We start from the raw sequence: 23,732 nt of genomic DNA, 5'->3' as shown, positions 1-23,732 counted from the left end.
GCTACAGCCATAATCCCACCCAGGAGAGCCATATATTTAATACATGAGGTTTTTCTATACCGATAGCTAAAAAGAAACTGCTACTCCAATATATATATATTTTTTTGTCTTTTTGAGACAGAGTCTCGCTATGCAGGTCAGGCTGGCCTTAAGCTCACTTTGTAGCCCAGGCTAGTCTCGAACTCACATCGATCCTGCTGCCTTGGGATTACAGGTGTGCGCCACCACACCCAGCTTGCTGCTCCAATTTTTAAGGGGAAAAAATGTTATGGCATTGACTAACATGTTTCTGGGAGGTACTGTAAGAGCATTTGTTAGGTCAAGAGGTTTCAGTGTACACAGGTCTATGTTTTTAAAGGGAGAAACAAGTCACCCATTACATGCAGATGAATTGGATTTGGGTTCAGGATTTGCATACGTAGTAGTTACTATAATGTATCTGACACCTTTACATTTAAGCTCATTATTTAACTCCAAATTCTGGAGGGTGATTTACTTTTCTCTGGAAGTGGTGTCTTGTAAATGTTGACACAGTAGGAATTTACTGAAGAACAGTTATACGTCATATTCTGTAGACTGCTATCCACACGTCTATCCAAATACAGTAAGGTTGTCAAAACATACGAAGCTGGATGAGAGAGAACTTCCATGAAGCGGACAGGTGAATTCCCAGTAATGAGTTATAAAAATGGCCACTGGTCTGCTGGATTACGGCTTTGATGGCCCCAGGAGGTGTACAAGGCCCTTTCCACAAGTGAGCTTTCAGTTCTACAAGGGGGTAGTGCGTGCCCAACAGCAGGTCCGCGTGGGGGCCGCGAGCAAGGTCCATCCACCCTCCCCTCTGTGCTCCAACCAAGGCCTAACAGCAGAGTTCAGAAAGCGCGCACTGGTATCTTCAAGCGTTGCCACATGGTAAGGAAGCAGGTGAGAAGGTATTCATAAACTACACAAATAAAAGCCAGTGTGAAATAAATGTATAAGGAGTACCTAAGGACCGAGGGATTGCAGAGAAAGGAGAGATCAACACTTGCAGACTGGGGAGGCCAGAGAAATAAATATTCAAAATGGGGCTACAGGGATGAAGATTCAGTAAACTGGGGCTGAGGGCTTGTACAGCCCGAGTTTTGACTTTGAATCTAGCTAAATACACATTCCTTAATCTTTTTTAGGCTTTGATTTAACTGGAGAACAAAGATAATAGAAGCTGCCACCTAAGACTATTGTGATTATTTCGTAAACTTATATAAAACACTGGCATAGAGAACAGCATGCATGTAACACTCTGGCCCACTGACTGAATATTTAGTACAATCTCAATAAATGTGAGTTGATGCTAGTATTCACAAAAAAAGTCACGAAACAGCACAAGTGTTTTCACTAGAGGTGAAATACGGCAGATATGTGTAGGGTTTCTTTCTGCAGTATCTACCATTTTGGCAGTTTGCATAATTTTTGTATACATATAATACAGTAACTTGTGTAGACAGATGGTATACTAGTTTAAATTTTAATCTCTAGGCTTACAGAGGGATCATATGTGAAAAAGCCCCAGGAGCTAACCAGGTAAACATGGTCTGCCTTGGTGACTGTGAACTCTAAATTTGAGTAAATTTTTCTCTTCTTGGCAAACTGTAAGAAATTACACAGTTTTTTTGTTTTTGTTTTTAAAGATTTAACTTCCATTTTTAAAGACATAATTTAATCAGGATATTGATGATTTAAAGACTTCGTAGATTAAGCAGATTTTAAATTTTTTCTGACTCATAATTATTTGAAGGAGCAGAAAAACATGGTGGCTAAGAGAATACTTTGAAGCCCAATAGTCTTGGAGCATAATTTATGCTATGGTGTTTATAGCATATTTATGCTTAGGTTCATGTCCTGAACGCTGATTTCAATTGAACAGCACTGAAAGGTGTGGAACTTCGCAGAGGCAGGGCCTAGCGGTAGATGACTGGGTCACGACTGCCTTCTTGGAGGAGTTGATGCTAGTCTGGCACATGGGTTAGATCTTGCAGGACTGAATCATTTCTGGCAAGAGTAGGCTGTTACAAAGCAGTGATGGTGAGCCTACTGCTTCCATGCTGCAGTGGGCTGTTTGCATCACTGGAAGTTCTAAAAGGTTAGCCATTACTGTTAGAGACAAGCCTGGCTCCTCCCTAGTCTATCTCTCTTGCTCCCTTTCTCTTCCTCTCTCTTCCTCTATCTCTCTTGCATACGCTCCCCCTTGAATAGAAATCCATGCTGACATCAAGCTACTAAACCTCCAGAACTGTGAAGGATAAGCCTCCCTTCTTTACAGACTATACAGCTTCAGCGATTTTATTATCGTTACACAAAATGGACTGCAATCCTACATTTGCAATTTGCTTTAGCTAGTTTTAGGAAAACTATTTTACATTACAATTCAATATAAAGTCAGGTGTGATGGCACATGCCTGTAATCCCAGCACTTGGGAAGCTGAGGCAGGAGGATCGCTGTGAGTTCAAGGCCAGCCTGGGCTACAAAGTGAGTTTAAGAGCAGCCTGAACTGCACAGTGAGAGCCTGTCTCCAAAAGACCAACAAAACAAAACAAAACAACCAATATAAAGATGATACAAAGATCGGCACAGAAATCCCTATATACTTAATATGTACCTAGTAACTGATGTGACTATTAGAACAAACCATGCTAATCAGCAATTCACAAAATATCTTAAATGGAAAAAGTTTTCTACTGAGAGACAGGATGTCTATCCGAATTTTAGCTGAATGGAAAAAACTTTTATCACTGCTATGCAATTTAGAAATGACCCTTGGCCAAAAAGACTTTTCCTGAACTCCTTAATGAGCCTGTATATTAAATCAGTGCAAGAAGCTGACCTGTGCCTCAGGTAGTATGAGAGGTAGCCCAGCATCCAGTAGGTAACTCAGCTACCTTTATCAAAAGAATGAAAGTAAACTTTACGAATGTGAATTTAAAACAATTTATAATTTTAGGCAGTACCAGCTAACGGAAGTCCACAGAACCTGAGCTGATTTAGAACGTTTTGGACCCTGTTCCCATCTTCTCAGTAGTAGATGAATGAATACACTTTTTCTTCCTTTTTTGACATGCCATCCACAGCGAACAGTGCACTCATGACCCCAATGCTTCACAGTCCCTAAAACTCACCTCCTTTGGCCTGACTATTCTGCTTTACCATGTGACCTGCTCTGGCCAGAGGGATGTCAGCATATGCGACGAAAGCTGAAGCCTGGAGCTGCTTGGGCCGACTTGCTGGGTGGATGTGAGACGCACACGCAGCAGAGGTAAACGTCACCTGCAGCCAGCTAACAGAATACGTGAGGGCGCACGACAGAACCAACATCTGAGCCCTGTCTGCCAGCCCAGACTCTTCGTAAACCTCTTCTTTACTTTAAGGTAAAGAGTTGTGGGAGTCATAAGTCAGTACTGTTGGGTCAATAACAGACCAGCCCGTGTCAACTGGATCCTCATCACGATGTTGAGGCAAGGGCAAGGTCTCCATCTTGAATAAGACGTTAATCTTCCATCTTCTTCAAGCTGAATACTTTAGAGCTAGATTAGTGAGCCACCCTATACTTGCTTCTTCCCTTGCCTTCGCATTCCTTAAAACCACATCAGCCTGGTGGTACTTCCAGGACTTTAATCTTTAACTGAATGAAATAACTGAAATCGCCAATGACAGACACACCGATAAATCCAATCATCTTTAGTTCTTAAATTTTTTCCTTTCTTGGCAACATTTAGCTCTGCTACCATTTCCTTTGCTGTGGACTTCTGTCCCTCCATCCCTCCAAACTGCTACGCTGAAGCTATCACTCTCACTGTGATTGCATTTGGATAGGGCCTTCAGGAGGGAATTAAGGGAAAGTCATAAAGGTGGGCCTTTAATCTGATGGGGCTGGAATCCTCTTGGGAGTGGATACCAGAGTCCTCCCTGCCCTCCCAGGACAGTGCGAAGGCAGCTCTTCTGCATGCCAGCAGGAGAACCACCTCCAGGAACCAGGCCGTGCTAGTCATTGGTCTTTTACTTTCCAGCCACCAGAACTAAGAAAATAAATTTCTGTTTAACCATTCAGTCTGTGGTTATTTGTTGCAGCAGTCCACGCAAAGATACCCTCTTTCTTCAAACTCACTTCTTTTGGCCTCTAGAATCAAACACACTACTGGCTTTCCTTTGTCTTTTCTACTGCAAGTCACCCTACTCTGTATAATTGCTACAATTTCATCAGGGTGTCCCAGGCATTAGTTTCTTCTGATTCTTTACTGCTTTCAAAGGTCCTCATCTTAAGATTCTTTAATCAGTGATCTCTATCTTGGATATCTCAGCTTCACCCAGTTCACACATTACTTCTTCATAAAGGACCCTGCCAACTAAACGTACTGTGCACACCACTCTCTGAAACTCCTTTTATCATCCAGTATCATGAACACAAAGCTTGTCACTACTTTATGGTTTCGATTTTGTTTTTCTCTCCCACGAGTATACAAACTTGATGAGAACACAGATCCTTGCTGCTCTTGCCTCTCACTGTAGCTCCAATACTTGGTTTAGTACACAGAAAGTGGACGAATAAAGCTGGGAGTGGTGCTACACATCTGTAATCCTAGCACTTGGAAGAATGAGCAAGAAATCCCAAGTTCAAGGCTAACCTGGGCAATTTAATGAGACCCTGTCTCAAAAACAAAATAAAGGAAATTGGGCAAATTCTTGTTGAAAGAATAAACCTTCACTTTCTTCTTTGGGCCATGGTGAAAAGAAGCTGTATTAACCCTATTACTTTTAGGTTTTTTTTATTTTTTTATTTTTGGTCTTTTGGAGTCAGGGTCTCACTATACACTTCAGACTGGCTTTGAAATCACTTTGTAGCCCAGGCTGGCCTCAACCTCACAGCAATCCTCCTGCCTCTGCCTCCCAAGTGCTGGGATTATAGGTGTGTGCCACCATGTCCAGCAACCCTGTTACTTTAAAACAATTTTTAAATGAAATAACCTAGGACTTTAGCACTGAACTATATCCCAACCCATTTTTTAATTTTTTGAAACAGGGTCCTGCCGAGTTGTTAAGTTACCCAAGCTTGGTGCAAACTTGTGACCCTCCTGCTGCAGCCACCCAGACTGGTAGAAGTAGGCCTACACTACCAGGCCCAGCTTGAGATGGTTTTATGACACGGGAGAGGCACTGCACAGACAACATTGAGGGGCTGGGGATTTAGCTCAGCAGCACAGCGCCTGCCTGGCAAGCACAAGGTTGTGAGTTCGATTCCTGGTACTGGAAAAAAAAAAAACCAAAAAACCCCCCAAACAGACAGACAACACTGAAGACAGGATAAGATCAAAGTCCTAAGAACTGCTCTGGCTGGCCACCTGGGGAGTTTCTGGGCTGCATGACATGGAACAGAACCCAAGAGGGCCTGTAAGTATTCCTGACCTGATGAGACAGATTTGAGAGTCCAGGAAATGCAGGGAAGAGAATTAGTGCAGCGGAGTACAGAAGAGAGGTGAACAAGTGGGGCTGAGCATAGAAGGAGCACAGCTCAGCATGTGCGCACTCCAGAGAGACGCAGAGGGCTCTCGAGTCTGAAGGTAAATGCTGATCTACTGGTCAGTGCATGAATGCTTCCCATTCACGTGGAAAGAACCACTGAAAAGCACCAGTTAGAAAATGCCTAAAAGGCATGTAAGACTGGATGTAATTTGTGTTCCCATCAGCCGGAATGGAAAGTTCTAAACACACTGGGTATTTAGTAGAGCCTTCAAGTGATTACTGGCTTGCCTTACTTAAGTGATGTCCAAGTAGCCCTAGAGGAGGGCATCACTAACATTTGGTGCCAGCTAATTCTTTGTTGTGGGGACTGTCCTGGGCACAATGAGTGTTAAGCAGCATCCCTAGCTTCTACCTACTACATGCCAATAGCTCCTCCTAAATGTGACAATGATTGGGGTCTTCATACATTACTAAATAGCCTCTGTGGAGCAAAATCACCCATAGTTCAGAACCACTGTCCTCGGTGCATGCTTGTAATCCCAGCACTCGGAAGGCTGAAGCAAGAGGATCACCACAAGTTCAAGGGCAGCCTGGGCTACATAGTTTGTTCAAGACCAGTATGAACTACACAGTGAGACCCTGTCTTGAAAAAAGAAAAAAAGAGAAGCATGGTCCTAGAAGACATGGCTTTGCCTAACCATGCTGAGAAGCAAGTGTTGAAAGAATCTAAGTATTTCTCAATAAGCTAACAACATCCAAAATACTGCAAAATATCCAGCATACGACAATGTCTGTCATCCCATCCTAAGCATACAAAAAGCAGGAAAATATGTCCACAGTGAGAAGAAAAATGAAATGACTAGGAACTAATAGCATACATTATAAAATTAGTACATAAGGATGTCATAGCTATCGTTTTTTATTTTTAAATTTTGTCTATATATTTATTTTGCAGCACTGAAGCTTGAACCCTGTTTTAAATATACTTTAAAAGTTCAAGAAGTTAAAAAAGCATAAACATGATGGGGAAAGTATTATACATACAAAGAAGAATACATTTATGAAGTGTTATTAGATAGATATTACCAAGAGCATACCAGAAAATGTCAAAGAAATGATTAATGATCATGAAAATAGAGGATGAGCACCATCCAAAATGAAATAAAGAGAAAAAAATTTAAACAAACATGAATTGGAGTACTGCTGACTTGTGGGACAAAATACATTTCATTTAAATCACAGAAAAAAAGGAGAGGGAAACATATTTGAAGAAATATTGGCTAAAAAATGTCCAAGTGTGATAAAAACTATAAACTCATACATCCAACGTTTTCAATGAAACTTAAGCAGAGAAAATACTAAGGCAACCATACCAAGATCCTCCATAATCAAACTACTGATGACCAGTGATACAAATCTCAGAAGCATCCAGAGGAAAACAGCATCTCACAAATGCAGGATCAAACATAAACTTTTCTTCAGGAATAATGAAGCAAACTTTACTTCAGAAACAACGCAAGCTAGAAGATATCTTTAAAGTACTTTTTTAAACAGGCCATATTCAAGAAAAATACTTTTCAAGAGAAAAAGTGAGGCGAAGCGTGGTGGCACATGCCTGTAATCCCAGTACCTGGAGGCTGGGACAGAAGATCATTTTGATTTTGAGGCCAGCCTGTACTACATAGTGAGACCCTGTCTCAAAAAACAAAATAATCTCCCCCACTGCTCCAACTAACCAAAAAATAAAACAAAGAAAAGTAAAACGAAGACATTTTTAGGTATGCAAAGGCAAGGCTGAGTAAACTAAATATAAGCAGAGCTGTCCTACAGGAACTCTAAAGGAAGCTACTAAAGGAAATGACTTTGTATGGAAATCTGGATATGTACAAAAGAACAGACCACCGTAATTGGTAAATTAATAAAAAAACCCCATATTTTCCTAGTTTTAAAATCTCTTTGAAAGCTAACTGACTGGGTGCAGTAGTTCGAATATGGCTTGAGTATGTTCCCCAAGTGCTCATGTGCTGGTTTGGTCCTAGGGTGGCAGTATCAAGGTGGCTGAAAACTTTACCCATTGGGATCTAGTATTTGGGTCACTGGGGTGCCTCTAGAAGGGGTGAATGTGGTCTCATAGGACCTCAGTTTGTTCTCGTAAGTCATCCGTTACAATGCAAGTGTACCCCACAAGCTTGACCTCTGGTTTTCCTTTGTCCTTTCTGCTTTTCTGCCATGTTGTGACCAAACCACAGGGACTCTTACTGAAGGCTGAACAGATAGGGCTGCCTAAGCTTGGACTTCCAGTCTTTAAAACTAGGCTAAATAAATCTGTTTCTTGGAAGCCGGGCATGGTGGCCCCTGCCTGTAACCCCAGCACTCAAGAGGCTGAGGCAGGAGGATCATTGTAAGTTAGAGACCACCCTGGGCTACAAGGTGAGCTGAAGGCCACCCTGAACTCACAAAAGACAAAAAAAAAAAAAATCTGTTTCTTTCACAAAGTATCTAGCTTCCCGTATCTTGTCATGGCATCAGAAATTGGACTAATACCCTAAGTAAACCAAAAGTAGCAACAATGAGTTTATAATTACAGTAGGCAAAAATGTATGACAACAGCACAAAGCCTTGGAGAAAGGAAATAGAAATGTCAATATTAAAATTCTTACAGTATGTATGAAGTGGTGCAGGATCACTTGGAGGTGGACCCTGACAAGCTGATGGTTATGGTGTAAACTCATAACAACAGTTTTTGAAAAGCAAATTAAGAGATTAAGTAGAATAGTAAAATACACTATTCCAAAGGAAGGCAGGAAGAGAAGAGAAAAAGGAAGCAAATACTAGGATACATAGAAAATGGAAAAGAAGATTGATTTAAAAATAACCACACCGGCTGGTTTAAATATATCCACACTAATAGTATTAAATATAAGTGATTTAGTAAAAGGCAAGATTATTAGATGGGATTAAAAAGCAAGCCTCAATTATACGCTACAAAAGAAACTCCTTTTAAATAATCTGGTTAGAAACAAAGTTATCAGAAAAGTTATATCATGGTAACACTAGTGAAAAACAGGAATAACTATCACAGTATCAGATAAAATAGATTTCAGAGCAAGTCACATTTCTAGGGATAATGAAGTTCATTTCACAATAAAAAAAGAAATCAATTCATCAAAAATGCATAAGAATTATAAATGTATGTGTACTCAGAGAGCTTCAAAATACATCAAATAAAACATGACAGAACTGAAAGGACAAACAGAAAAATCCACAGTCCTAGTCGGAGATTTGAAACCCTTCTCTCTTGCCCAGAGGGAGGCACTGACGCCGATGTCACCGCCCGCTACGCGCTTCGCTGGCCCTTGCTGCGCACGTTGCTGCAGTGTATTCATTATTTTGGGGAAAATGAACATTCATTAAGATTCAGATAGACTCTGGGACATAAAATAAATCTTCGCCAATTAAAAAAAATTTATACAGAGTATATTTTACAACCATAATTAAGTTAGAAATCAGTAACAAAGATATCTGGGAAATGATAAAATATTTGGAAATTAAACAACACAACTCTACAGAATCCACGGGTTAAATTAGAAATCAGAAGAGAAAGAATATTTTTAATTTAATAAAAATGAAAACACAGCAGAGCAAAAGTGAAATACAGTGCTTAGAGGGAAATGTGTAACATTATGCTAATATGTGTAAAGAATTTATTTACCACACTACTACACCTTATACACCGATTCTCAGGGTGCGGTCCCTGTAGCCACAGCACACACAGCACTTGGGTCCCACCCACACCTGCTGAGTCAGGCTCTAGGTAAGCACCAACTGCCTCTTTGAATAAGTCCTCCTGGTGGTTCTGACTGCCAATGCAGCTTGTGAGCTACTGTTAGAAAGTAGAGCAGTTCTCATCCAGGCCACCGTAACAGTCTCTGCCTTCACTCTTGCCCCGTGTCACCCATTTGCCACAGTATAGAGATCTCTTAGAAAGGAGAATCTGAAGACATCATGCATTGTCCTCTATCACTTCCAATTTAAGCCTTTTACATGCAATAAAAGTGCACTGGAAGTACATAGACTTCTTGGCATGGCTTATGAAGATCTGCCTGGTCTAGTCCTTTACCCACTCCCATCATCACTTCTCCTGTATCTCTTGATTTTACACACACAGGCCCTGCCTTATCTTGCTAACCTGCCAAGAACCCCACATTTCAGTGTTTTTTCATATGTAATTTCCTTCTCCTGGCAAGTCACTGCTATCCTAGTGGCTTTCTGAACTTTGTCTAGTTAATTCCTATCTGTCCTTTACAGCTCAGCTTGATGGGTATTTCTTTAGGGATGTCTTCCTTCACTTCCCTAACTTGATAAAAGTCTCCCTATAATAAATTCTCATAACATTACCTACCAATTAAGAACATACTAGATTTGTGGAATTATTCACTGTCTGTCTCTCCAAATAAACCATGAGGGCAGCAATTTCACCTACTCACCACCTCCAAGTGTTTCCCAAGTGTTTAACACAATGCCAACCAGAGGAGACAAACACTTCCGAGAGAGCACATTAACAGAATGTAGAGATACAGAATTTTAAAATTTAGAACACAGAAACTAAGTAGCAAACATGAATTTTCTAGGTTGCCTAGAGCCGGAGGGCAGAAGAAAAAAGCCAAAATAACACAAAAATAAAGAAAAAAATGACGAGACGAAATCACTTAGACACCTACCCTTCTTTTTTTTGTAATTAATCTACCGGTAAATTTGGTAATATTGCAATAATCACAGAGTGCTCAGATCCACAATGAAGAAAAGTGTTTACTGTCTAGGAAAAACAAAAGGAAGAAATGGTAAGCAAGAGAGCTGGACTAGGAACTTGGGATTCTGAAGTGAGGAGACAGAAAAGGAGACCAGTGTGTTGACATGTGCCTGTAGTTCCAACTATTTGGGAGGCTGAGGCAGGAGGATAAATTGTACATTTGAGACCCCATCACAAACAAACACAAACACACACACAAACAAGAATAATGAAGGAAAAGAAACACTTGGACCTTAAAACAGGTGTAAAGTAAAGAAATCAATCTTTAACAGGTAGCAGCTAGCTAAGGAAGGGAAGACAACCCTTGAACTTACCTGGGACAGAAAAAGCAGGTTTGGAGGCTGCAGGGAGAGAATAAAGATTTACAAAATAGAATAAATCTCACACTTATGGCTCCCCAGCACCACTCTGCTGGATAAAAATTACTGTCCCACAATAACAAAACAAAACAAAACAACTCATGGCAAACAACTATTGTGTTGGGACAGAGCAGACCAGGTATGGGGATGAACAGGATAGCGTTCTCTTAACCTATTTTTAAAAAGCCAGTAATTAATTTGCTACCCACATCATATAAAAATTGATCTGCTATAATAAACACTGGATAGCAATTTTTTTCTGCAAAAAGCTAGGTAGTAAGTATTTCAGATTTTATAAGCTTTATGGTCTCTGTTGCAGTAATACAATTCAGCACAAATATAACGACAGATTATATGTAAATGAATGAGCAGGGCAGTGCTCAAATAAAACTTGATTTACAAAACAGGCCATGGGATTACTTAATTTAGATAATTAATTTCTATGTTTGAAAATAATTCTGTATTCTATAGTCACTAATATGGTAAAAACATCAAATTATCTTTCAAGCTATACTAATTATGCTGCCAAAGTAAAAATAACTTGAAATAATGTTTAGAAAAGTTTCTTGTGTTTCTTAACACAATGTCTGGTAAATCAAAAGAAAAAAATTCCATGTTTTTTGAATAAACTGAATGGACTGTCAATGAAACATGGGGCAACTAGCAAAACAGAATATCCTGAAAACTCTTTAATGACTGACAAAGCAATGGGATATGAAATATTTAAGAAAAATTCCAAGAAAAACACATTAAGACAAAGACTATCAAAGTAGTTGTTTTATAGTTTAAAAGTGTTTTGGCCAAGGTTACAAACTCTTCAAAACATAAAACTTTCCTAAATTCCTTCAAAACATAAAACTTTCCTAATTTCCTAAATTCCTAAAACTTTCAATTCCTAAAAAAACTGGGATAAAAAATTTAATAATAAACAGAATAGGCTTTAATTAAAATATGTAATTTCATTAAAATACTTGAAGTAACAGAGTCAAAGTTTGAATCATTTTATTTATGATGCTGGCACTAGCAAATTGGAAATACGAGGTTCATATAAAAAGGAATATGTCAGTGAATGAACTTTTACATTAAAATATCTCCTTTATTCACCCACTTCTGACCAAAGTAAGACTAGGAATATATACATGGGAAGACACTGACCTTATGCTTTCCCAAACCCACAGTCAAATGCTTCCTCATGGTTTGTAATGTAGATGGCAAAGGTTCCGGAACTGACTGCTAACACAGCTCAGCGTTTCTTAACATGAAAAATGCGAATAAGGGAAGATAACACAGAGTGATCAAAATGATCATTTCTGGCTTACAGGTATTTTCATGGGGAATGTTAAAAAGCCCTTATAATTTTGAATTTAATTTATCTAACAGGGTCCAATTTAGTATGCAAATTAACACATTTTTACAGTCCTCACATTCTTTCTCAAAACAGCACAATCAAATAGAAAGAAACTCTAGCAGGCAATTACACAGAGCAGTGTTTCTAATTATGTTCCCCAAACTGCTCTAGGTGATACATAAAATGTTTGGGAAATACAATTTAACCTGCTAATGGGCCACCGACTTGGGAAGAACAAGACACAGAACCCATCTCAGAGCCCTGTACACACAAAGCATCTGGCAGGGTGGGAGGCGGGTAGGAGGGTGGTGAGTACTCCTTGAAATCCATCTTTGTAGTGTTGCTGTAGCACTCTAGACTAAGGGACTGTGAATCACCTGGAAATGTTTTTCAATCAAAATTAAGTTCAGAATATTATCTCCTCTGTGCTTCACAGTTTCCTCCTTACATGACAATTATGATGCTGAATAACACCGCATGAGGAACTCAAAATTTTAGACAATAATGTCTAAGAACATTCTGTGCAACAGGTTGCCTCAACCATAGAAATTTAGGAGAACATCTTGTGTTCAATGTTTAGAAAGTGTGGTAAAATGTTCATAAGGAACGAAGGAGTATACATGGTCAGTCCTAATTTCAGGTAGTTCAAGACGTATATTACTAAAAATCACCCATCAGTTATAAACCTGTGTGAAAACCAGAATTCTTAAGAAAAGAAAATGTATATTCAGTCATTTTTGAGGACAGAATGTAGAACAGGAGAAGCTGACACACTGAACATTTTAAAAAGACACTTCAAAATCTAATTTGAAGTGTCAACAGAATTTTGTGCATTTATGAGAAAATTTAATATTTTAGTATAAGTACTATTAGTCTATGGTAGCTTTAGGTCTATATTACATTAGTCTTAAAAATTTCCTCAACATTCAGATTAATTTATTTATATCCAGATATTTACCAATCAAGAAAAGGTACGTAATTGCTTTGGGAACTCAAAAGGTATTGATACAGTATTTGAAACTCTGTATTATTACTTTCAATAATCATACTCCATTTTAGGCCAGTATTACCTCAGTTCTACAAGCAGTACTTCACGAACACCATTTCTAAATCTGTAGTTTGTGGCATTATTAGAAAAGATTTTCTAAAACTCAACTCTGATCATACAGCTTCTCACCATTCACAAAATGAAGGATTCTTCTTATTCTGAACTCGTCTTTCTGTACCCACATGGTGAACCCAACTACTATTAAACCTAGTAGTTTACATCCTGGCAACTGAGATAAAGTCACACAGTTAATCTATTCTGCATGTTGTGAGATATGTATTTCAAACCTAATACTCATTTCCCTGTACCTAGTCCTATCCCACTGCTCTAAGGTCACCTTTGCATTCACAGAAAATGAACCCTAGTACCTCAATTTTCTGCTCATTAATTACTGGTTTGCATCACCATTTATTGTTCTCTTTACTCTCATTTTATGAGAAAAATGAATCTTCAGGCCAAGACCAATCTCTTAATAATGCTCCAGACCCTAAGCCCAGGAACCAACCCAGGAACTTCACTCCATTTCTACCGCTTGCCATCTCAGTTTTGTACATTCCACTCTTTATTCTTCAGTGGCTGCTTCGCACTGACATCTAAACATTTCTGTAAATCTACCTTCAACTCCAACACACTCTTAGCTATTTTTGTTTGTTTGTTTTTCCAGTACCAGGAATTGAACTCACAACCTTGTGCTTGCCAGGTAGGCACTGTGCTGCTGAGCTAAATCCCCAGCCCCTTTAGCTATTTTTTTCTTATCTCTTCTCCATTTTTAGCCATTTATAGTTTTCTGTGCTAATTTTTTTCATTTCCTCTTTTTCCATTACTCATCTATCATTGAATTAGGTTCTGGCTCTATTAGTCCACCAGAACTGCTGTCTCTGAAATCAGGAAAAGAACTTCTTACTTTTATATTCTCAGGAACTACTTTGGGGCTTTTTTCATTAGCTTCTTAGCAACAATTTACACTTTTTTCTTCCAGTGCAGGGGATGGAACCCAGGGCCTTGTGCATGTTACCTACAACTGGGGCTTAAAACTCTTTTTCATCAACAGATGACATCATAATTTGGGCCATGCTTCCCTCAGTAGCTTTGTTTTTTACTATTTTTCCACTACCAACCCTGCTAACCCATGATTCCTATTTTATATATCAGCTCTTACCAAATGTTCAGTGCTCCAAGTAAGTTTACTCTCTCATCACTCACAATTTCTACATGCAGCTTGCTCTACTGGAAACTCTCCCCTGCTATATTCTAATACCTGAGCATCCTTTGACTCTCAGCTTATTTACGACAGCGTAGGAAACCTTGCCTAATTCCCCCATTTTGAATTCGTTTTCCCTCCTATATATCCCAAAATTCACCTCTCTCTCGGCATAGTATTCATTCTTCTAGTGGGACTGTCTATTCATTTTTTCATCCCTCATGACATGGTAAGTTTCATAAGGACAAAAACCATAGCTTCAGCCACTGTGTTCCCTGTCAACACATAATATCCTGCTTAAGACATAAAATACACTCTCCTTACTGAATAAACCAGTGCTGTAGGTGTTCTTTTCTCTTTTAGGTGGAAAAGGAATTTTTTGAATCTTTCAAAGTGACCAAGAGGACACTCTACGCATTCATTAAATATTTGTTGCATTAATAACAGTTTGGACTTGCATTTTTCTTCCTCCTTTCCATGTTTACACTTGATACAGAGCAGTACAAATTTACTTAAATATAAAATTAAAAATGTTCACAACTATACCCACTTATATAAATGTACAGTATAGTATCAAATATACAAAACAAAACATTCATGGCAGAAACAAAACTTTTCACCAGTAGGAATATTTCAAAATCCATTAAATACATTGTCATAAGGCATTTTTTTCTAGAAAGTTACTATTAAATGATTCTTAAGTCTTCAGTCCTAATTATTCTATGAAGGAAAACACATATGAAACTAACAATGAATTTTAGTGTCATTTCAAAAGGGCAAAAAGAAGTATGGAATACTAAGAATAATGGAAAAAAAACACTGTAAGGAAACACTTAAAAAATCAGATAAATATAACAAATACTGCCATAACAACAACTTTAAAAAAAAATGTCCTTGTTGATAAAAAACAATGTTAAAAATAAAGAAGGAAAGTTATCAGTAAGATAAATAAAATTTTAAGCAGAACAGGAAGTAGCACTAGTAGTTTTTAAAATGACAAAGATAAAAAACATTCTTCATATGATACTAAAATTTCTTTAAATACCCAAAAATGATTTTGAAATTAATTTGAAAAAGTAATAATTAGACATCCTCTAACTTTTCTAGGATAATCTCATATTTAGTGGGGTGAAGAAACATTAAAGTTTATGTTTACTTCTTCAGAAAATACAATGGTTAAGAAGCTGAAAGGATAAAATACGGTTCTGTTGCACATGAATTAATAAACGTCAATAAACTGTAAGCACATGAAATGAGCATGGTGTAAATAATTAAATGAAACTTCACTTTTACTCTTCATAGAAACACATGCATTTTCAAGGTAAATTCTAAATTAAAAAAGTAATTATCAGGATTGTTCTACCTTCTTTTCCTGACACAGTATTTACTGAGTTATATTGAGGACAAGAAACAAAAGACAATTCTTTTTAGGTTTGATTCATGTTTCATAATAAAGATTCTACTCTGACTGCCTTTAAAGTTTTCATCTTTGTGTCTCAGATATTTGAAATTTTAATCATTACATGCCAGTTACTACTGAAATAGGTATTTTAAAGTTATTCCGTTAAGCAATTCAATTTTAGGGACCGTAAAAATCATCAACCTATTAAAGTTCTAGAATTTAATTACTGCTTTTAATATTTTAATATGAGAACTGACATTTCCTTTTTAGCTCTCACATTATTTTTTAAAAGATAACAAAAATAAACCCATTAATACTTCTCAAGCCCCAAAAGACCCCCCAAAGATTTACAATGTAACGATGCAGCCATATGATAAAATATCCTTAAGTTTCCAAATGCAACTGGCACTCTTTCACGAGAAGTAATCAGTAAGCCCTTTCACACTCCTAAATATCACGCATTGTCTAGCACCTATTAATTAATAAGCAGAAATGAAAATGGCTACACTGTACCTATAGTGTTTCTATCATATTTTTGCTAGGTTCCAAATAGTAAGTTTCTTTGCACCAGCGTCACATCAGCGTAACTATCACACACAGAGACTTGTTTGCAGTCTCAACTTAGCATTGCTCTTTCAATAACCCGTATAGGACTCTGTCTTGCTAGGCTATGGAAAACAATTCCCATCTTATCTGTGGAAATGAGCTCAACGTCTGCTATGAAAAAACCTCAAGTTTGCTGATTTATTGGAAAAAAAATCGTTACACCACCTTTCAAATAAACAGAGTCTTAAGGTAGGTTCCAAAGCAGTATAGTACCAAATGGCATAACAGCATGATGGCGGATGGGCGACTGATATCCTAGGATTGTAAGGGTATCGTCCTTATCAGTGAGAAAGTACTTACTCCTTCCTGCATAGCCTCACAGTTGTGATTTATCAAGAGAATAAATATTACTAGCATGTAATATAGTACATTTTTAGTTACATGATCATATTTATCAAACTGTCTTTCAATTTTATATTAGATCTATTTAATGTAACAGTGGGTAGTATATTAGTGATGTTTTGAAAAGCTTTCTATGTCTTTACTAAACATATTTTTAATGCGCTTGAAATTCTAGACACATTATGGGGAACGGGAAATGCACTGGTACACTCAGCAGCACCTACTTTCACGAGTTTCATACTAGGTGCCAAGAAATTAGGTTGTGCAAGTATTTCAGAAATAACACTGAGCCAGCTGTTTCTTTTCTACTTGCTATCTTGTTCTTTACTCAAGGCACCTACAATGAAACTTTAAAATTAATTAGAGAAAAACTTACCTACTTGGGATTTTGAAAAATAGTTTGCCATTTGTCCACTGTTGCAAGACTGCCGTTTATGTCTTTTTGTTGACATTTCAGTGGTCTTCCACGGTGGTCTTTTTCTTTTGTTCAGTTTGCTAAGAACTTCAGAACTATCACAAGGATTCTTGTCAAAGTTTATACATTTGCTTACTCTATTATTACCAAGTTGATCAGCGTATTTATTGGTTGAAGCTTTATCATTTTCTGTTTCTTGAGTTTGCTTTTTAAAAGAACTTTGCCTAGCAGAATGAGATCTTAAAGTAAAGTGCTTTGATCCTTCCATATGTGTATGAAGATTACCTCCACTGTCAACAGATTCAGGAGAGTAAATGATTGTATTTAGCTTAAAAGTATTTCTGTGCTCAAGATAGTTGATCTTCCTCAAAAATATTCTACAGTCTTTCAAGGTTTTTGACCTCCAATTACTTGAATATACATTTCCTAGTTTGGGTTCCTTTTCAAAATCTTTTTGGCTGCAATTTATTCCATTCTCCTTCACTTCAGACTTAAATTTATTTTCTACACTAGTATGTGTTTTGAAGTCAGGCACTGCCACCCTGTCTTGCAAAAAGTCACCCTTGGTCTCAGGTGGGAAAATACAATGGTTACCTACTGTGCCTTTTCCACAGAATGGAATGTCAGCATCTGTACCCCTCTGTGTCTTACTTGAAAATTGGTTTTGACAGAAACATCTTAAATTCCTCCTTTTGGAGTTCAAATCAACCGTTCCGTGGCTGTGCAGCTTTCCCTCTCTTCTCCACTTTTCCTGGTGCAACCTCTTAAGCTCAGTCCTTTTCAACCTAGCTAGCGTTAAATTACTTTTCACATTTAAGAGCGGAGAGCTAACCATTTGATGCAGTACGTGCAATTTCCCTGCTGATTTTGAAGGAGAAGAGAGTGCAAATTTTTTAAAGTGCTTTCTGAAGGGGCTGGTACTGAAATCACAGTACTTGGCCCCTAACTTAATTCCCTTGGTATTTATTACTTCCAGAGGGTTTCGAGCATTTGCTTTTCGAACTAGTGAGAGAGATTGTGTTTCTGTTGTTTGCATAAACCAGGTGCAAAGTTCATTCAGATCATACTTTTTCTGAAAAAGCATTTTTACAGGTGAAACTTCAAGCTCTAAAAGACAAGTTTCCAAAGGATTTTCTATTTTAAGATTTTCATTTTCAATGTATTTTTTTTTATGATCAAAATTTTCAGCTTGATCTCCACTCACTTGCACCCAAGCATTTGTTATTTGCTCAAATCTACTGTTTAATTCCGCTAATAAGGAATCTTTTGAAGCAGAAGTAGCCCACCACCTGAGCAAAGGGTTTGATGATATTATAGGATCTAAAGATACTTCAGAAATGGGTATTAATTTGCCATCTTCCAAACACTTTTTGGCATTCCTTGGATGGCCAGTTCCTGGGGTATCTTTGGAAGCTATTTTTATTCTTGACTGCCTGTATTTTTTCTTGAGGTTTTTGCCTTTTTTCAAATACAGCTTATATGATTTATGAAGCAGAGAATTTCTATAAATAAATGAACTAGAAGATGCTAATGAACGTAGGAAGTGCAGAGATCGCTTTCTGTCCCTAATAGAATGTCTCAAAGGTACAGCAGCAACCATACTTTTTGATCCATTTTTTAAAGTGTCAGCATCAGTGTGCCTTATTTTATCCACCTTACTGCATTGTTGAGCATACTTTTCTTCAGAGAGAGTTTTTTCCAACGTATTTTCCTGTGCTAAAGGAGGTAAGCAGCTGCTAATACTTACTTCTCTTTCCTGAGGAGAAATTTTATTAATAGTCACAGATATGCCAGATATTTTCACTTTTGCAGGTCTACCAGGCTTCCTAATTATGGCCAAAGGCTTCTGATTTGGCTGAGTAATGTTCTTGGAAGGTTGAAGTATCACAGACTTGTTCCTGACAGGTCTAACATAGTCAAAGCTAGACCTCAAGCTCTCTCTTTCAGTGGTGAAGCTAGACTCAGTACTTATTCTTTGACCTGAGTCAATTTCACATTCTCTAAGGCTTTTGCGACCATTATATTCAGTGGAAAAATCGGTAGCACTGTTTAATGACACAATGTTACTAATGTTTACATTTCCTTCAGATACATGCCTTTTAGTTCTTCTTGATCGTCCATAAATAACAGTTACTATAATACTTTTCTTATAAATACCTTCTTTTGCTTCTGTTATGAGAGAGTCTCTGTTTTTCTTTCCAGCACAAAAGGACTCATTTTGGCAAATGGTGAGGTCTAGCTGATCAGTTTTAGGTTTTGGTGGTCTTCCAATTGGTCGTTTAATCTGTTTCACAACTTGAGGACCTATTTTTTTAGGTCTACCTGGTTTTCTTTTAAAAGATGAATCAATAGCACTGCTTGAATTTTCCAGAGATTCTTGTGGCTTATCACTACTCAAATTATCTGTAAACAATGTGGAGGAGTCCACAGTTTCTTTTGCACAGGTAAGTTTGTTCACTTCTGTAGGAAATGTGTCAGTATCATGATTAGAAGTGTAATTTTCAGAGTTACCATTTGGGATAACCTCATTTGTTTCTCTTTTTTTTCCTGCTACATGATGGGTTGCACGTTTTTCAGAAGGATGATCAACATTTGATTGGGAAGTACCAACTGAAGTTAAAGTGTATTTGACTCCTTCATTGCTTTTAATCTCAGATAAAAACATGAGTTTGATAGGACTAGAATAGTTAGAAAAAGAGCTTCCAATACCTTCACATTTTGTTGGTATACTTTCAACACTGGCAATCAAGCTACCTGTCTCTAAAGTAGATAACTGTTTTGAATTATCAAGTCTTTTGTTATTTGAATCCATAGCAGGCAGTGAATGACTTTTGATATTGCTTGATTTGGTCTCAGATTTTGATAAACCTTGTTCTTTACTTATTCTACTTAAAGTAAGACTCATATTTTGCCCAGCATTTTCATCTTTACCATCAATTTCTACCAATTTATTGGACGCTTTATATCCTTCTGACCTTGGCTGATTATTCCAAGATGTTTTGGTCTTATTTATTGTATCTTCCAAACGCTCCACAATAACCTGCAGATTAGAATTCATTGCAATTTTGTTTAGGTCTACATTCTCTGGGCTTTCACTTTGAACATTTTTCACTAGACCTTTATTTTGTGTGGATTCAGATACTCTTTTTGCCTTAGGTGATTTCTTAAAAGCACAATTATTTGTCACATATATAGAATACCATCCTGGAGGTACAATGTTTCGTTTAGTTCTGCTTAGAAGCCCAGGAACATTATTTCTCAAAGAGGTTTGAATTTTCTCTAATGTTGGATTGTCCTTATTATCTTTAAAATTTTTTATTCCAGCTGCAGACTTCTCTTGTAATTTTATGTTCGTTTTCTCAGGTGAAGTTGATTTAAAGTTTTCTGAAAATTCATTAAAAGCCAAGTTAGTTTCTAAACTATTCAAAGGTAGCTGCAACGACTGTAATGCACAATTTGGTGAAATGGATGTTTCTGAATGATTTTTATCTTGAAAACTTTTATAATTCTGTAAAGAAGGCTCTTGGCACTGATGAAATTCTTCCTTGTCTGATGAAAATATTCCATCATTATGCATCAATTTCTTTGAATTTTTTTCAGAGTATTTTTTTCTTATAAAATTTTCATCAAAACTAGCTAGTTCTCTTTTTATCTGTAAAGACTGCCTTCTGATCATAGGTGAGTCAGGAGAGTTGTGCAGCGCAAATAAAGTTTGCTGACGCTTTTGAAATCTTGTCTGAATAACTTTATTTTCTGTATTTTTATCATGTTGACTCAGTAATTCCATAAAACTATAATCATTAGCCTTTGCATTATGCAGGAGAGATGTTATTAAATCTCCCAATTTAAAATCATTAGCTGTAGTATAGTCATTGCTAGATAATTTTACAAGGTTTGTTGTATCTGTGGTTTCTATTGATTTTAATTTTTCATTAATGCGATCCATTAAATCTTGAAAAATCACAGTAGTTTCACCTTTTTCATGATTTGTACTACAATTACCACTGGCATCTGAAAGGACAGAATCAGAGTTACTGGATTTTTCAGTTTTACGTATTTTGCCTTCTTGATTACTGTTGTTGCTGCTTATTTCTGCTGGTGTTAGAGATGGAGGCTGGTTAGTGTTTGTTTCAAATGAGTTATTTTCTAAGGCTGAAAATTCTGAGATGACATCTTTCACTTTTTCAGAGCCTTCCGTCTGTACAGGTGATAACGGTGGAGGTGAGGGACTGCGAGATCTGCAAACATCATTAAGACTGACTGAAAGATCACATACTTCCCTTGACAAAAGCGGACTATGAAAGGGTGATTTTGTAGAGTCAGTGTTTGGTAACAGTTGAGAACAGCACCTATGAGAATTATAACAGTTTGCAATTCCTCTATTCATTACTGTCTTAATGTGTTCAACAGCTACAGAATGGCAAGATAAACAAAGTAATTCTTTAATACAGACTGGCAGAGGCACTAAAACAGCACTTTGTCTTTCATTTTGTAAACACCCTCTTTCTGCCAGTCTATATTCACAACTACAGAACAGACCATGCATATCATCTTCTAATAGGGGCTTTTGAGATTCTGAAGACACAGCACATGATGCATTACAACAGCAAAGAGAAGTGGTATTCTGCTCTTGGACTAGAAATTTCAACATAGCCAAAACTTGTTGCTGGTGATGTATGCACAAAGATTCCAAAACTGTGCTTAATGCTGATTTTCCTTTTTCCATTTTAGTAGCTTCCTCTGATTTTGCATCAACAGTTGAACTAAAAATAAAAATCAAACAAAAAATGAATTACAGCAAAAATAGCATGATAAGGGGTTATAATTTTGACAGAGTCTGAACACAAGATATTTTGATATTGCTGGACTCCTGACTCCTACAGAGCTGCAATAATGACAGAAGACTGATAATTACAAACTGACAATATTTAGGGTTTTGGACATATTAAGAATGTTTAGTGGAAAATGCTTCAGAAGGAGTTAAAATTTTTGTAAAGTAGACATTTTATGTTACTTTAAAAACTATCAGTCCATGTTAGTGTAAATAAAGAAATAAGATATAGGAGTAAAAATCTTATCTTATTTAAATATTTTTAAATAGTAAAAATGAAATTATTAATAAAGAGAGCTCTGTGTAGTGACAAGGAAAATTAAAGAATTTAGGTTTCATATAAATAACAGAATATCTTTTCTGAGATTCAGCTGCAGGCATTTTTACCTAATATGAAAATAAAAAAAATGGAAGCTATTTAAAAATTAAATCTATTTTTAATTGATTTTAAGTACTAAAGTAATTACAGGAAAACTACAGATATTACTTACCTAATTATTAAATTTCAAATGCTGGAAAATGCCCCACTGCAGAAACTATTGTACATCTAAGACTCAGGATTGTATCCACCAATATAGAAGTCTACAGAAAAATTTTAATCCAATACCAGCAGCAAGAAGAATAAAATATATTAAAAGAATTCTGTTTCAGAAAAGTATCTGTTTTAATTAAACATATCACCAAACTCTGTATGTGAAAATAGCCTTTTATTTGTGATTTACCACATTTGCTGTTAAAAGTTCCTGGTTTGTGGAAATTTTATTTAAGATTGGAAGTGGGATATACTGATTATGAATTGCAACTGAGGAAGATGCTTATGTATTATTAAAAATTACAGGATTTTTCTTTTAAAACAAAAAGTGGAGAATTTTTATTTTGCTCCCTGAAATTATGACCTATCTCATAGCTAATGTGCAGTATTTCATTACATTTGATAAAAATTTTAAGTAATAAAAATACCAAAGCAAATTTTGAATATCTGATCAAAACTGTTCTTGAAAAAGACTTTACTGCATTTTACCAATATTTCAGTAAAAGTGGCATGTGATTTGACATTAAAAGGCTATCAAAGAGAGAAGAGAGGTGAAATGACAATAAAATTTTTTAAATCCACTGCCACCTCTAAAGAGATGAAACATACGACCTCAATATGCTTTCCCTTTTGTAAGTTTTGCAGTGGTGGTGAGTGTAAAATGATGGTACTGACTTCCAGAGTTCAGATCAGAAAGTAAAAAACCAAACCCCCCCCCCAAAACCCAAAAAACAAAACCACAAAGTGAACAAAGGCAAGAGGAAATGATAAATATCAAATATTAAGATACACTCTTTCCCAGCAAATTAAATTTTTACATAAGCAAAACAAAACCCAAAATATCAGACAGACATACTTAGGCAGATTTAAAAGTAAGGTTATGGGCTATTAAACATACTTATCAACTAATAATTAATGAAAATTTACATGCTTCTTGGAAAAATGTTACACTGTACTTTCAAGATTTAGACTTTTTCATAACGGTTCCTAAAATGCTCGAAGGCATTTTTCTGTTACTGAAGGCAAGTATAATGTAGAAACAGTCAGAGGCCGAGGACTGAGCTCAGTGGTAATGTGCGTACTTGGCATGTAAGAGGCCCTGGGTTCAATCTCCAGCACCAACAGTAAATGAGTCCATTAAAGTAGAAATAATCAAACAACTTGTGTCAAATAATCTGAAAAAATATTATATAATTTCCATTTGGTTGAACTTATAAGACTATTAAAATCACTGATTTTTCTATACCTCTTCTAACATTCCAAGGAAATTTCTACCTTAAAAGGGCTTTTTTACTCAGTTTATTACATTTATTGATGGAGTTTCAAAAATTTCACAGACTGTTT

General features: G+C 36.8%; 1 protein-coding gene across 8 annotated transcripts in view; it reads right to left on the bottom strand.

Moving 5' to 3' along the window:
* Nucleotides 1-23,732, bottom strand: part of Lcorl (ligand dependent nuclear receptor corepressor-like) — a 156,563-nt gene that overhangs the window by 5,807 nt on the left and 127,024 nt on the right. For 6 of the 8 annotated variants that reach the window (XM_013503313.1, XM_013503316.1, XM_013503317.1 and 3 more), the window contains one exon: nucleotides 16,991-21,788. The exons of 1 other annotated variant lie outside the window; for it this stretch is intronic. In XM_013503313.1, the coding sequence (XP_013358767.1) occupies nucleotides 16,991-21,788 (4,798 nt within the window). Of the gene's footprint in view, nucleotides 1-16,986; nucleotides 21,789-23,732 lie in introns of all 8 variants that reach the window. One more of the 8 variants, XM_013503312.1, reaches the window with a different exon arrangement.

The sequence above is a fragment of the Chinchilla lanigera genome, unplaced genomic scaffold, assembly GCF_000276665.1.
Source record: "Chinchilla lanigera isolate Chin_1 unplaced genomic scaffold, ChiLan1.0 scaffold00079, whole genome shotgun sequence".
Taxonomy (NCBI): Eukaryota; Metazoa; Chordata; class Mammalia; order Rodentia; family Chinchillidae; genus Chinchilla; species Chinchilla lanigera.
Note: the sequence above shows the minus strand (reverse complement) of the source record. Positions and strands in the feature narration are given on the sequence as shown.